Raw genomic sequence first — 15,189 nt, forward strand, 5'->3', positions numbered from 1 at the left:
TGAAATAGCAACATTAGGGAAATCAAGACCAGATAGATCCGTATGTGGGGGTTAGGGCGGAGGTGGGAGGGGGAGGGAAGAAGGCAGGGCAACCCAAGGACAAGGTGAAGAACCCCAGTGGTGATGGCCGTGTGCTGCATCGCCCCTGCACCTGCTTGTGATATTGTCTTGTCCTTTGCCCAGACGTTACCACTGGTAACGACTCGGTAAAGGGTAAAGAGTACACGGATCTCTCGATTGTCTCTTACAACTACATGCGTACCTGTAAGTATCTTAGAATAAAAAGTTTACTTAAAAAAGAAAGAAATCAAAACTCAGTAGTGGAGGCTTCTGTCTCCTAAGTGGATTCTCACATGAGAGCTGGCATTCAAATACGACTCTTCTGTCTACTGGCTCAGTGTTAGGCATTGGGGCATGAGAAATGCTTGTCTCATTAACAAGGGGAAAGATACATACGTGTGTATGTGTGTTTGGGAATAGATGTATTTACACCCTCATGTTTTTGACTGCAAAGACTTGTGCCGTTCCATTGGGACCAGCTACAATGCGTGAAGAGGACAGGAGGGCCAGCGGGGAGTGGTTAGCAGACAGACGGTGGGTTTGTTCGCCAGTGAATGGACAGCGTAAAATAAAGGGTCCGAGGCCCACGCTGCCATTTCCCAAACTTGAATGGTCCCCGGATAGTCCAGCCGTCTAGTCTTACTTTTCAACGTTCATGAGAGAGAATAGAAATCGGGCCCCACAGTCTAGATAAACATCCAGGTTTCTATGGTTTTCAAGGACAAAAGTTCTCAGTGGGATCACATGTCAGCCACCGGTCAAAACACCATGCGGATACACAGCACACCACAGGGATTATTTGTTTCTAAAGATAGTCGCTAAGACATCACCAAATTTGCTGACTGTTGTCTTAGCATCAGGAGACAACTTACAAATCAGTACTAAAGTTAGTACTAGAACGATTCTATCTGCCATCCTAGGAATTTCTTATTTTCAGAAATGTAAGTGTCCTATGTTAAATGCCGCATTAGATACAAAATCCTCAACATTAAAAAAAACAGGCTTGGACTTCCTTTAAGGCAATAATGTTACTGTTGTTGTGTTAGGTGCCTACAGTCAGTTCTGACTCACAGCAACCCTGGGAGCCACAGGATGACACCCGTAATTGCTCTCGTGTTGGAGCTAGTTTTTGCAGCTATGTGTCAATCCATCTTGTCCAGAGCCCTCCTCCCTTCACCGCCCCATCACTTTACCCCGCATGATGGCCTTCTCCAGAGACTGATCTCTCCTGACAACACATCCACAGTGCGTGGCACAAAGTCTCCCCTTGCTCGCCTCAAAGGAGCATTCAGGCTGTACTTCTACCAAGGCAGATTCGTTCATTCGGAAAATGCTTATACTGCTAAATAAACAGCAAAGAACTCAAAGCTCTGTGTGTGTGTGTGCACTCGCGCACAAGAGATACAGAGAGAGTTCCTAGGTGGTATAAACCGTTGATGTACTCAGTTGCTAAACAAAAGGGCTGGAGGTTTGAATCAACCCACAGGCCTATCTCAGAAGGAAGGCCGACCTACTTCTAAACGACAAGCCAGAGACAAGAGTACGACGGCGCATAGTTCCTCTCTGACACATACTGAGCGGCCATCGTGGCAGTGGCTCAGCAGGAACTGGCCAGCTGGGAAGGTGGGAGGCTGGAGAACGAGAGGCAAATGACTGAACAGACTAGAGAATGCTGACGCCTTAGCCCAGAAGGGACCTAGAAGGAAGAGCATGACGGGTAAAGGGCAACGTAAAACCACGTCAGCCCCTTTATGCTGCAGGAGCTCGGACAGGCTGGGAAGTGATGACACCCATCAACAGGCACGGAGCATGGGCCCCAAACAGCTTGGCTGGATGGACTGTTCTACAGGAAACACGTTTAGACTTCTGGGCCCTCATCTTGACGACCTCCCTCTGGACCCGGATAGAAGAAGGTGGACTCTCTCGAAAGGCTCGGACTTGGGGCTGCTGGGGCAGGGGTGGGGGTCCTGGTAATGACCACCATAGAGGAACGAATGGTGGTACAGGAATCAAGACCTGGCACTAGATCTCCATTCCATGGATTCACCCAAGAGAGGAGCCACCTGCTGGAAGTGGTGGGAGGCAGTTTTGCCAGACTGAGAAATCAATTATCTAGCAAGTAGAGTGGCCATCATGGAGCCATGGAGTCGTGGGACCAGGGTCTGAGCACCAGGTAACACAGAGCATGCGGAGGCACAGATAGTCTTCTATAGGCAGGTGCTGATGAAGCCCCAGGCGCTCTGCCAGGTACTTTTATGACCTCACATACTGGCTTTCCACTGCCAATAAGACCCCACTTAGCAGGGCAAAGGCAGGAACCCAGGAGGGAAGATCTGTATAAACAAAGAGGAGCCTGAGGCCTGACACCGAGAGGAACTAGATGCCTGGGCAGGTACAAGGCAAGAACTCAGACTCTGAGAACAAGGCGGAGACTGTTCCTGCAGCCAGAATTCCAGGTGGGAAACCGGTGTTCAGGGCACCACAGAATGGAAGTTATGCGTATTGGGACTCAAGGCAGAGGTGATCCTGGGCCACTGGATCCTTAAACCCCTGGAAGGCAGGCAGAATGAGGACAGAGGCTGAGACCAGACAAAGCAGAGGCTGCTCCTGCCGGACGCAATCAGCCTGGCCCACCTTCCTCACTGAAGTCTGAAAGGGAGCCCAGCACACACCACGGACGGGACGGCACCACTGGCGGCCGCACAGGGGCTCTGCCTGATTGGCCAGAGCCAAGAAACCGAGGCTGAGAAAATGGTTCCAAAATCACGTGGCACAGCCTGTGCCTGGACCACAGTGGCGTCACTGCAGCTTCAGGAGTAAGTGGCTAGGCTGGTGAGAAGAGTTCCAAATAAAAACGCAATTGCTTAACAAGGATGTTCCCATTTAAGGTGCTGCTCCTGGCAACTCGGGAACCTAATTCCAACAGCTAGGTGTACGTAGACTATGTTGTACACATGTGCTTAACACGCCGACGGCACTTCAGCTGGTGTTTGGAGGAAAAACAACCTTCTGGCCCAGAGTCACAGGGTGAAGGGCTGTCTTCTCTGACTCTTCCTTGCTTGCTGCTTGGGTGACAACCACATAAAACAGTAGAAAACAGTGACACCTAGTGTCTGAAAATGTTATTCTTAGAAGACAAGCTGAACAAACTGTGAAGGCTGATGGAACAATGTAGAGATAAGCTTACACACCTTTATAAAAAGTAAAATTTAAACGGTAAATTGTCCTTTATCCACTAACAAATGGAGGAGATTTTCCTACTGTCTTCATTCTCTCAAGCCCGGAAGTCCCGGGTCCTGGGTAGAGAGGTGGGTCAGTGCAGAGGCTGTGAGAGCCGTGCCGAGGCCTTACAGCAGACCCACCCCGATGACCAATACTCAACAAGTGTTAAAACCCAAAGAGAAAAAAGCAACAACATCAACTTGAGGTCTAATTTTTTTTTTCCTCCCACAAACCCTGGTGACAGATTCCACACCTTCCTGTTGCCTGGTAAAAAAACAGTCATTAAATAACTACTTTTGAACCCAGTTTTGAAAATGACTCCATTTATCAAACACCTTTACTGTGCCGTCTTCTCGGGAGGCTCAGGGCAGAACTTCCTCTGAACCGGACTTACCTCTGCGATTCTTTTCTTCAGGTTCTCCTTTCCCAGGTAGGACGCCTGCAGCGAGATGACATTCTCCTCCTTTTGAATCAATGTGATCAGGATATTTTTTAAATTATGATATTGTTTCAGCAGCTCCAACGCCCTTTCGCACTGTTCAAGGCTATGAAAGGAAACAACGCGAAGCCACTGAGTGTCGGAAAACACCACCGCCAACCTTTTGCAGCCCCCAGTAATTGCCATGAATTATAGGAGGAGTTCTCCTCTGGCAATGATTAGCCTAAGGAAGAGGGGACATACTTAGCTGATTAAAAGGTGGGGTAAATAACCCCTGGGTTAATATTTTCACCAGATCAATATTAAAGCAAACCAATGTACAGTCTAGAGAGAAAATACAGCAGGAGTCATAAATGCAAGCTACCAGCACCTGAATTTCATCATTAACCAAAACACATCTTGGAAAACATTGTCTTCCTAGCTTTTTATTTGGTGATCATTTGTAACGTGGTTCACCGAGTCACAGGTTGTTCCTGCAGGGGGGGGTGGGGCGCGTCCATTGTCATTGGGTAGTGGCATGACTGCTGTGATGCAGGAAAGCTCCGGGCGTGAAATATCAGTAGGGTTACCTATGGTATTCTGTTTATTCCAAATTTAGTCTTTTTTTTTTAAACAGAAAAAAAAAATTCAACGTGACAGTTGGAATATCTGGTTTCGAGCCACAGCTGGGCACTAACTAGTCTTGGGAACTTGGATATGTTAATTTGGCCTGTTTGGACCTCAACTCTTCCCTCTGGGTCAAATACCACAGGCAGGCTTGATCTCGACTCCTGTAGCCTCGGGGATCTGAAGGCAAGAGGAGGAGCTCCAGGAAATCGTGAAAAGGATGAGAGGGCCCCCTGACAGAGGTGCTGGCAGAGTTAAGGGGGAACCAGCAGGGTCACCAGGGAATAACCTCAGCAAGAATGTCACACCGCTGGATCCCAATGGGGAAGGGAAGAAAGGGCCCAGCCAGGGCAGGGGGCATTGTCCGGACCTGCCAGAACCTTGTGATAAGACAGGGGGATGGGAAAGAACATCCTGACCATTCTGGCCCTGACACTCCTACAATGACATCCCACTTTTTTAACCCAATTGGAAGCCTTGGCCTGTAGGGTCAACCTTCTCCACCGCACCGCAACCCCAGACAGAGGATAAGGAGAAGAGCGGCTAGGTGAAGATTCAGAACTGCCAAGAGAGACGGATGGGCAATGGCCTTCATACAGTTAAGAACAAACATGGGACTCTGTAGGAAAGACTAGGTCATCGACAGGCACTGTCTGCTATGCAAGTTGAGTGGTGTAGCAGAGGGCAATGGCTTCCCAGAGATGTCCACCGCCTAGTCCCTGGGCTCCCATGGTAAAAGAGATTTACAAATGTGATAACGTTCAGGATCTTAAAACAGGAGATGATCTTGGGTTATCCAGGAGGGTCCAATGTTATCACAAGGCTCCTTACAGGAAAGGGGCAGGAGCGTCCGAGGAGGAGATGTGAGTGAAAACGGATGGGGAGGTCAGAGAGTCAGAGAGATTGGAAGGCAATGTGCTGCTGGCTTTAAATTGGCAGAAGGGTCCAGGAGCCAGAAATGTGGCCTTCCTAGAACTGAGAAAGGTCTGGAATCAGAGCCTCTGATCTCCAGAATTGGAAGATAAGAAATCTGTATTGTTTGAAGCCACTAATGTTGTAGCAATTTGTTACCGTAGGACTAGGAATCCCGTACAGGCGGGACAATGTTAAAGACCAATATACTGTGCATTTGCTAACCCTGGTAGACAAGCTCTCTGGTGCCTTCCAGCAGTTGTTCATGACTCAGGCTCTGCCTTACACTTGGGCCCAGGGAGCTTCGGGCATGAAGCTTGGACCTGACTCTTCTTTCGGTCCTTGGAAATGTTTTTCTTCAACGTAAAAATTTCAGAAAGCTTGCTGGCCACAGATAACTTTTCAGATGGGGGGGGGGGATTTTCTCCTTACCATTCAGCGACCGAGGCTTTTGTGTTCTCCCACAGGAGTACCGTGCGCTCGCACCGCTGCTTCAGAGCCTTTTCTCGGCCGTCCTTGAACTGTGGAAGAGAAGCTGCCATTCCTTGCAGGTGTTTCTTCTCGTCTTCGTACTCATCTAGATCTTTATCCACTCTGATAAGTGATTTTTTCCTGATTATGAAAGAGAAGAGTTTGAGAGCCAGTTATTACCCAATGAGATTTGATCACAGATAAGGAAGCACACTAACTTTCATTTCTGTTAAAACTACACATTTACACATAGAATTCAGGGGTCTCCTTGCATGTCTGCAATTTTAACTGACTGTTTTAAATGTAAGGAATACACAAAGCCGTAAGCAATAACATCTGTGATGAATACACGTGTAAAACATGTGTAGAGGGCGTATATGCATAGAAAGGTACATTCAAAGCAAAAAAACGTCTACGGTCTAAGATAGATGTGGTGGTGATTGTACAACTCCCCTTGATGTGAGTGAAGGATGGAACTGTTCCAGTGTGTGATATGTGAACTGTGTGCCAAAAAACGATTGGAAAAAAATGGAAAAATGTAAAAAAAAACAAAAACTCAACCCCCAACCAGTATGTGTGCCGGTATGTGCGTCTCTGCGGTGCGCAAGCGTGGAGAGAGGATGGATGGCTCGGAACAGCAAGGCTCCTCACTGGGGGCGACGGTGACAGAGAGAAAGAGCCAGGGGCACGTGGGCATGCCTCTTCAGACAACAAGCTTTTCCCTCGTTGGCCATTAGGATGCTGCAGACCCAAACCACAATGAACTACCCCCTCACCACACTGGAATGGCAACGTAGGGGGGAGGGGGTTGGAAGGGGGGAGGGAGGAGAGGAAAACAGCAGATGTTGGCAAGGTTGTGGAACCACTGGGACCCTCATCCATGGTCCATGGGACTGTGAAACGGAATCGCATCTGGGGGAAATAGGTGACCATTCCTCAATCCAGGCAGTGCCTTGAGTACGAACATCTAATTTATAAACAGTCCGTACTTGCCCTTGGAGGTTGCCTCACATTGCCCTCATTCATTCATCTCCCTTTACTCAGTTATCTTCCCATCCTACATCCCTGCTTAACATTCCTCCACAGCATTTATCAATGCCTAGATACCAAATATCTTTCTCTCCTCACTAGATTATAAATTTCAGGGGGTCAGGGATATATTTTTTATCTATCTATCCATTTTTTTATCTCAATTTATTGACTGCTGTATCTTCCTACTGAAGCCCTGATGGTTACATGCTGGGCTGTGATCTGAGTGGTCAGCAGTTCCAAACCAGCAGCAGCTCCACAGGGGAAAGGCTGGGCTTTCCACTCCCCTAAACTGTTACAATTCCAAAAGCCCACGGGGGTGGGGTGGGGTGGGGGGTAGTGGTAGTGTCGGGTCGCTATGAGTCAGCATTGACTCGATAGCAGTGAGTTTGGGTTTTGGGGGGGGGTTTGGTATCTTCAGTGCCTAAAAGGGCTCCTGGTACATAGTAGGCAGTTAATCTAGACTTACTTTATTAATAACTAGATTAATAATCAACTTGTTTTATTACTTGCAGACTCACAGTTTTTTGCTTATCAACTTATATATAATTTACTTATTATTTGGTCTTTATAAATCTTTAATGAAATTTTACTAGGATGAAATGAATAATTAGCTCAACACTTCACTAAGAATAGGGGGCCTTTAGGAACAAAAGTTACATTAAGACTGAGGGCACAGAGAACTATTTTTGTAAATTTTCTATAAATCTACAACGACTCAAAAGTTTCTCAAATTTATTTGTAAAGGAGCAAAAGCAAAAACAAAACCAAAAAAACCCAGCAGACTGAGGGCACAGGGAGATGTCACAGGGACTGGCACAATTAAGCTGTATTGCAGGACTTGGACAACCCAAGAGTCTCTAGACCAGTGGTTCTCCACCTTCCTAATGCCATGAACCATAAAATTATTTTCGTTGCTACTTCATCACTGCAATTTTGCTACTGTTATGAATCGGGCAACCCCTGTGAAAGGGTCGTTCGACTCCCAAAGGCATTGTGGCCCACAGGTTGAGAACCACTGCTCTAGACCATGGCAATGAAAGGACCTGCAGTGGGCAAAGGGAGAGAGAGAGAAAGTGGGAGGAAGACTAGAGGACGGCACCTATAAGTGGCCCTTGCTAAGATTTCCGTTGTCAGGACCTGGAGTCCACACACTGAACTGCTAACGTTTAAATAGCAGCACTCACATACAGGGTCGCCAGGCGTCAGCTTACCCTCAGGTTACTCAGCAGAAAGCTCCTCTGACATCCAGTCCCTTGCTGCCCACTCAACCCCCACCTTCATTTTGCTGGGCGGAGCGGGGAAGGCCAAATCACCAGACAAGAACCAAAGACAGAATGTGGCACGTGCCCCCTCCAACACTTCTTTCTTGAGGATTATAAAATACAGGGCGTTTCCCAACTCTTTCCCCATCCAGAGAGCCCCATCATAAACCCAGCAGTCCAAGGGATCTGAAGTAAGGCACTTAGACATGTCTGACTTTCCCACACCTTTGAGCCTGGGAATGTATCCTTTAAAGGGGGTGGGGGAGAGGGGGGCATACAAAATTGGAAAGGTGTAAAATCAACCAAAAGGAAGCTTACTTGAAAAGCCTTTCTACGTACAAGAATGCAGAGCATTGACTGGGGTGGGCTGGCCCAGGCGCAGAAAGACACGGAGGGAGTGTGTGTTCTACCTGCTACAGATCCAACCATGAGGAGGAACTAAATGGACAGGAACAGACGCAATACCTACCTCTGTTTTATAGCTGGAATGGTTGGATCCTTAAGACCAATTTTGCTCATTTGATTCTGCACATCTTGAAGATTTTTTAGCAGCTCATTATTTTTGAAAACACACATCTCTAGTAACTTGTTGTCCCCGCGGAGTTCTTCCTGTGCCCCACACTTGGTTGACACAAAATCAGTCAGCTTCTCACAGGAGGAGGCCTCGCCCAGTTCAGCATCTTTCAGGCTGATATCAAGCTCCTGCAAATGGTGATCCAGATGTCTGGCCTTATCTCTCATCAGATGGACGCTGCCCGCTCTGTGTTCTGCGGTCAAACTACGTTCTGGCAACACCTGTGTCTCTGAGGCTGCGCAGTCGGCAGCCAGCTCCACAGGGAGTGCAGCTGTTCTCAGAGAGGCCAAAAATGCCTCCAGAACGTTGAGGGCATCTTCGCTCCTCTGAACTTTATGGCCCAACCCTTCGAGTTGCGCTTTGTAGTTCAGTATAATATGGTGAGTGGCACATCGGTCAAGTGGGTGTAATTCCTGTAGTGCAGAATTGCCGGGCTCTTCGAAATGGCTACATATTTCGATCTGTTTCGCAAGGGAATCTTGAATATTCTAAAATCAATGTAAGAAAAAAAGGACAGTCTGAGCAGGCACAAAGCTACGCTGCATCAGAAACTAACCCCAAATCTGGCGACTAGGGTGACCTGGAGCCCTGGGCCGAGTGGTTGTGCACTGGGCTGCGTTCTGCAAGGCCGGCAGGTGGAAACCAGCTCCCTGCTCGGAGGCAGAAGGACAAGGCTTTCAACTCCTGTAAACAGTGACAGTCTTAGAAACTCACCGGGGCAGTCCTACTGTCCCACAGTTGCTATGGGTCGGCATCGACCTGATGGCAGTGAGTTAGGTTTGGTTGTATGACTGACTTGGACTGCTTACCACAATGTCTGTGGGTCAAACCATCAGCTGCTCCAAGAGAAAGAGATGAGACTCTCTGTTCCCATAAAGATTTAACATCTCGAAAACTGGGGTTGCTAGTCAGAATTAACTGGTGGCTATGGATATAATACTATGGATACATAATTTTATAGACATACTATTGATACATAATTTGGAAATCCATAAGCACTTATACACGTGTGAACAACTGATTGTGAGAACTGATATTTGCCTTTAGGTTTTGATAAATGCTATCAGCATCCTTCAGATGAAATTCTCGAATGGCCAGTTCATGGAGGACCAAATCCGAGTCACAGAGGCAAAGCGATTCCTTCTCCAGGGGCAACACAATCTGCAGTGCTAGCTCCAGAGACTCCATTCTGCGGGAAAACAAACCGGACATAAGTATCTTTGTAGCTGTGAACGGAAAGGTCTATCCAAGAAAAAATACATGTAGGGATGTGTACACATCATCGCTTTAAAACTCACACCAGCAATCTAAAATGCCAAGAGTGAGCTGCTGGCTACACTCAAGTTCTCTTCTCAATAGTCCTCACGTTGAATGGAAAATTATTGTAAAATATACCAGACTGTCCTCTGTCTTTTGAGGTGAAAAATACTGACTGTAACTTAACTTTGCCTCAGTGTCTAAGAAATGTCATTCTAAATGCTAAATGCATTCTAAATGCATTGAAATGCCTTGATCAATGCAAATAAAATGGATTTCAGAGGGGCTCCAAAGAGTTCATGGAAATGTCTCCCTACACTTTAAAACCATTTCTCCACTAACTTTTGAAGCCCATTTGTTTAAGTAACATACAAGAGATCATCAAAATCTCATGGAACATGTGTCTTATAAAAACACTAAGCATGGATTTCTTTTTCGTTTTTTTTTGCACCAACATAAACTAAGGAACCCTGGTGGCACAATGAGTTCTGAATTGGGTTGCCAACTGCAAGGTCAGCAGTTCAAAACCAGCAGGGGCTCTTTGGGAGAAAGATGGGACTTTTCACTTCGGTAAAGATATACAGGCTGAGAGACCCAAAGGAAGAGCTCTACTGCCTAGAGAGTCTCTGCGAGTGAAAGTCAACGTGTCAGAACATGGTCTAATCCGAGAGCCTAAGGATAAGACACCAGTTTGAAAAGAAGCCCTGTTAGAGAACCACAAATTCTGCTAACATTGAAGCAAGAACAAGCATCACATTTATGGTGAAACTTAGGGAGAAGAAGGATGAAATCGCTGATGCGTTATGAAAAGTCGGTGGGAGCTCTGCCCAAAGTAATCAGTATTTACAAGAGGGGACTTTCAGAAGGGATGAGACCATCCACATCAACGTGTGAAGAAAGAAAATCAATCTTGTCCAGGCCCTCATTCAAGAGGACTGATGATGAACGAGAGAAACAGCAGCCAACCCCACACACGTCTCAACTGGCTCGGCGTTTACAGCTCAAACTGAAAACTACGCGGGAACAAGCTTTGCTTGGCGGCTGCTCAAACTTCTGCACATCTATCAGCTGCAGATAAGAAAAGAGCTTTCCACACCAGCCTATGCAACCACGAGGTGTTGAAGGGATCAGGTGTAAGGCATCATCAGAACAAAAAATCTTACCATAGTGAATGATGGGGGGAGTGCGGAGTGGAGATCTAAAGCCCATTAGTAGGCCACTGGAGATCCCCTTGCAGAGGGGTCTCGGGGAGGAGACGAGCCAATCAGGGTGCGATGTAACAATGATGAGAAACACAACTTTACTCTAGTTCCTAAATGTTTCCTCCCCGCTCCCACTACCATGACTCGAATTCGATCTTGCAAGTCTGGCTAGACCAGAGGAGGTACACTGGTACAGATAGGAACTGAAAATACAGGGAATCCAGGACAGATGAGCCCTATAGGACCAGTGGTGTGAGTGGCAAAACAGGGAGGGTAAAGGGAGAATGGGTAGGAAAGAGGGAACCGATTACATGGAAGTGTGTGTGACCTCCTCCCTGGGGGACAGACAACCGAAAAGTGGGTGAAGGCAGACGTCGGACAGGGCAAGATATGACTAAATAACAATTTATAAACTATCAAGGGCTGATGAGGGAGCGGGGAGCGGGGAGGGAGGGGAAAAATGAGGACCTAATATCGGGGGTTTAAGTGGAGAGAAAATGTTTTGAGAAACGATGTACAAATGCGCTTTACACAATTGATGTGTGTATGGATTGGGATAACAGTTGTATGAGCCCCTAATAAAATGTTAAATAAATAAATAAAAGCCAAAGCAAACAAAAAAAAAAGAAAAGAGCTTTCCATAGAAATTTTAAGCAAGTGGGATCAGGAGCCTGCAGCATTTTTTGAGGAATTCCAGTAGGAGATGAAACACAGCTTTACCCGTCCAATACTGTAGACAAAGCAGTCAGACCAATGGAGAGCAAAAGACTGAAGGGACCCAGCCAAAGCCAAGGTGGACCTGCCAAGAGCAGAGATCAGGGTAACAGTGTGTGGGGAGAGGGTTACTCAAAGCATTTTTCCTGTTGACTTCTTCGAAGACCAAAGAATGATAATACATTTTTTAAATTATTATAATTCTTTTTTATTAGTCATTTTATTGGGGAGCTTTTACAAATCCTATGACTATCCATCATTCAATTGTATTAAGCAAACTTGTACATATGTTGCCATCAACATTTCCAAGTATTTTCTTTCTACTGAGCCCTTAGTATCAGCTCCTCTTTTGCCCCCTCCCTACCCCCCTTGTGAATCCTTGATCAATTATATATTATGGTTGTTATTTCGTGTCTTACACTGTCCGTTACACTTTACCCACATTTCTGTCATTCATCCCCCTGGGAGATGGGATATATATCCAACCTTGTGATGGATTTCCCCTTTCTCCCCAACCCCCAATAGCTGTTTATTGTGAGAGTGGAATGAGAAAGTTAGTAAATGGCTGGGAAACCATCACTGGCAAGCTTTCTCCATCACAACAATGTTCTTACTAATTCTTCTCATTCAAGCAGGGACAATTTTGCAAGAGTTTGGATGGGAATCATTGCACATCCATCTTACAGTCCTGATTTGGCTTCTTCTTGCTCCCCTCCCCCACCCCAATCTTAAAATATAAGGTCACCATGAGCCAGAATTGACTCGATGGCAGTATAAATAATCTTTTTTAAAGTCCTTAAAGGGCACCCCTTTTTCTTCAGTTAATACTGTAAAAACCGCTGGATTTAATGGTTAAATTTCTAGAACATTCAGTTTCTTAGGGATGGATTACATGATTGGCATCATCACTTAAAGCATCTTGAACTTGATGGAGTTCCTGCTGAGAAATAAGATTGTATTGTTTTAATCTTCCATTTTCCCATGAACTTTAAAGAGTCCCCCGTAGAAGTCTCAGTCTAAGCCTCTGTAAAACGAGGCTGTAGACTGGGGATGATGACAACATTGCCACTTAAGAAATGAGGAAACCATAGCTCACAGAGCTTCTGGGGCACAGCCAAATACTTGCCAAGGGAAGACAGTGGGAAGAGCCTCGGTTTGGGAACTTGACAGATCTTAAGCTCAACTTAAGTCTCTGGCTAGCGGTGTGGATTGGTTATTTAACCCCTCTGTGCACCTGTTTTCCTAATCTGTAATATAACTAACCTAATGGTAGCCTTCCTTAGAGTGCTTGTGAAGATTAATTAAGGAGCATACTTACTATGCTATTGTTAGGTGCGAGCGAGTGAGTTCCAACTCATAGTAACACTGCCAACAATAGAATGAAACACTGCCTGATACTCTTGGGGATACCTCCCCCAAAAAGCCCGCAATTGCGCTGGGTGGAGCAGAGCTTTCATAGTACTACCTTTTTTTCCCATCACATGAGCGTCAAGCAACTCGTTCTGAGTTAGTGCACCCAGTGGTGTTGCCCGGGAAGGTTCTCTCTGGTCAGTGAATTTTTTTGTAAAAGCAGTTTCATTCAAAGCTCGCTTCGGATGGCCGATTTAAGAGACCAGCACGTGACTGTGAAATTGTGTTTCCTGTTCAGGAAAAGTGCTGCAGAAACTGTTGTGAAGTTGAACACAGCTTACAAGGAGAGTTCTATGGGAAAAATTCAAGTGTATGAGGGGTATTCTAGTTTCAAAAAAAGGGTGAAATATTGATGGATGACAAACCTCATTGTGGACATCCGTCAACTTCCCAAACAGACAAAAATAGCGACTCATAATGCATTTGGAGTTCATTCTATTAGGTCAGACTGTTAACCGAGCATTCTATTTAGAGGCTCTGAGAAGATTGCATAACAGTGTGCAACCAGAAAAAGGCCTGATTTGTGGCAGATGGAGGGACTGGTTTTGCCACCATGACGACGAACCTGTTCACGCAGCCATCTCAGTGCACCAGTGCACCTAGCATGCCTTTCTTGCTCCACACACCTTACTCACCTGACCTCACTCTGTGCGACTTCTTTTTGTTTCTGGCTAATGAAGAGGGACATGAAAGGACACCAATTTGACAACGTAGAAAAAGTAAAGGAAGAAAATGAGGGAGGTGCTGTGAGCCATTCATCGCTGGGTTTGAGCTTTAAGGGCATTTAAAAAGTTCAGTAAATTTAGTAAAAACATGACTAATCCATTAAAGAATCATACCTGTCATTGAGGGCCATCTGGAACTCTTGTTCCTGTCCCTTTAATCGGTCTCTTGCCTTAGCTATGACAGGCTTCTTCATGTCATTCACGAGACTTTCTAACCTCAGGGAAGTGATCTCAAATTCCTTCCAGCAAGCATCAGTTTCCTTTTTTAAGGCCTAGATGAAAATCATACATTAATTAAACAACTAGCCGATTAATAGACACAATTCTATTTTGTACTTTACAAAATAAGGCATTCATCAACTGTCAGAGCAAAGTTTCACATGAAAACACAAGAAAAAGATTTCCCAACCGTCTTTCAGTGGACTCTCAGGAAACAGTGATATTAATTGTGTTCTCAAAAGGCCTATTTCATGAAGACAAAGGAGCCAACAAAATGGTCTCTCAAGATCTCTGAACCCTCCCTTCCCTACGTTAGATACACAGAACACCGTGCGAAATCATACACATAGATTTCAGAACACAGAGCCTATTCCTTCTAAACAGGAAACCTTGCTACCTTCTAAACTAAAGGAAACAAGAGTGACCCCAAACTGCTAGCATACGGATGAAAACGGAATGAGATTAATTCATTATAATTAAATAGTTACAATTTATGCTATATGCATCTGGCTCTCTTAAAGGAAAACAAACCAAAAAAGGACCACTGCAGAAAACTACTGGGTGTTTACCAACATAATTTGCTCTTCATTCCCCACAAGGATTAGTATAGTGTTTTCATAAGTATGAAATAAAAATATGCTAAATTCATCACTTGAACAACAAAGATTTTAATACACGAGTTTTGCTTATTCAGATGGAAAATGGAGAGGAACCAGATGGTAGCATGTGACTCAGGAGCTTACATAATTAAAAGAAAGAAACTAGAAAACACAGCGGGGGAATGAATGGAAGGAGCTACCTAGGGCTCTTTGTCCACCAGGTGAGCTCTCCTTGAGAGTTCACTCCAATGTGCTCCCAAGCTCGCAACAGGAATGCTGCACTGCAGTGCAAGGGGGATTTATTTACCTATAGTGCTTTACAATTCCTGTGCCTACCACCGGAGAGATTGCTCTTTCCCGGTAGCTCCTGAGCCAAGTTCAGTACTTCCTCTGAAGGTTTTCCAGGAAGATCAACTATCTTATCAAGTGAATGTTCCCCCACCCCACCCCTACCTTCACCCCAAACTTAAGGTGACCAGACGTCC

General features: G+C 45.7%; 1 protein-coding gene across 1 annotated transcript in view; it reads right to left on the minus strand.

Moving 5' to 3' along the window:
- Nucleotides 1-15,189, minus strand: part of LOC123521400 (nesprin-2-like) — a 100,312-nt gene that overhangs the window by 9,713 nt on the left and 75,410 nt on the right. Inside the window, exons 24-28 of the mRNA XM_045287626.1 lie at nt 14,001-14,158; nt 9,620-9,767; nt 8,474-9,066; nt 5,672-5,851; nt 3,677-3,827 (exon numbers count right to left, since the gene is read on the minus strand). Coding sequence (XP_045143561.1) covers nt 3,677-3,827; nt 5,672-5,851; nt 8,474-9,066; nt 9,620-9,767; nt 14,001-14,158 — 1,230 coding nt within the window. The remainder of the gene's footprint in view (nt 1-3,676; nt 3,828-5,671; nt 5,852-8,473; nt 9,067-9,619; nt 9,768-14,000; nt 14,159-15,189) is intronic.

This window comes from Echinops telfairi, unplaced genomic scaffold (assembly GCF_000313985.2).
Source record: "Echinops telfairi isolate 266 unplaced genomic scaffold, ASM31398v2 ScPeMD7_18;HRSCAF=68, whole genome shotgun sequence".
Taxonomy (NCBI): domain Eukaryota; kingdom Metazoa; phylum Chordata; class Mammalia; order Afrosoricida; family Tenrecidae; genus Echinops; species Echinops telfairi.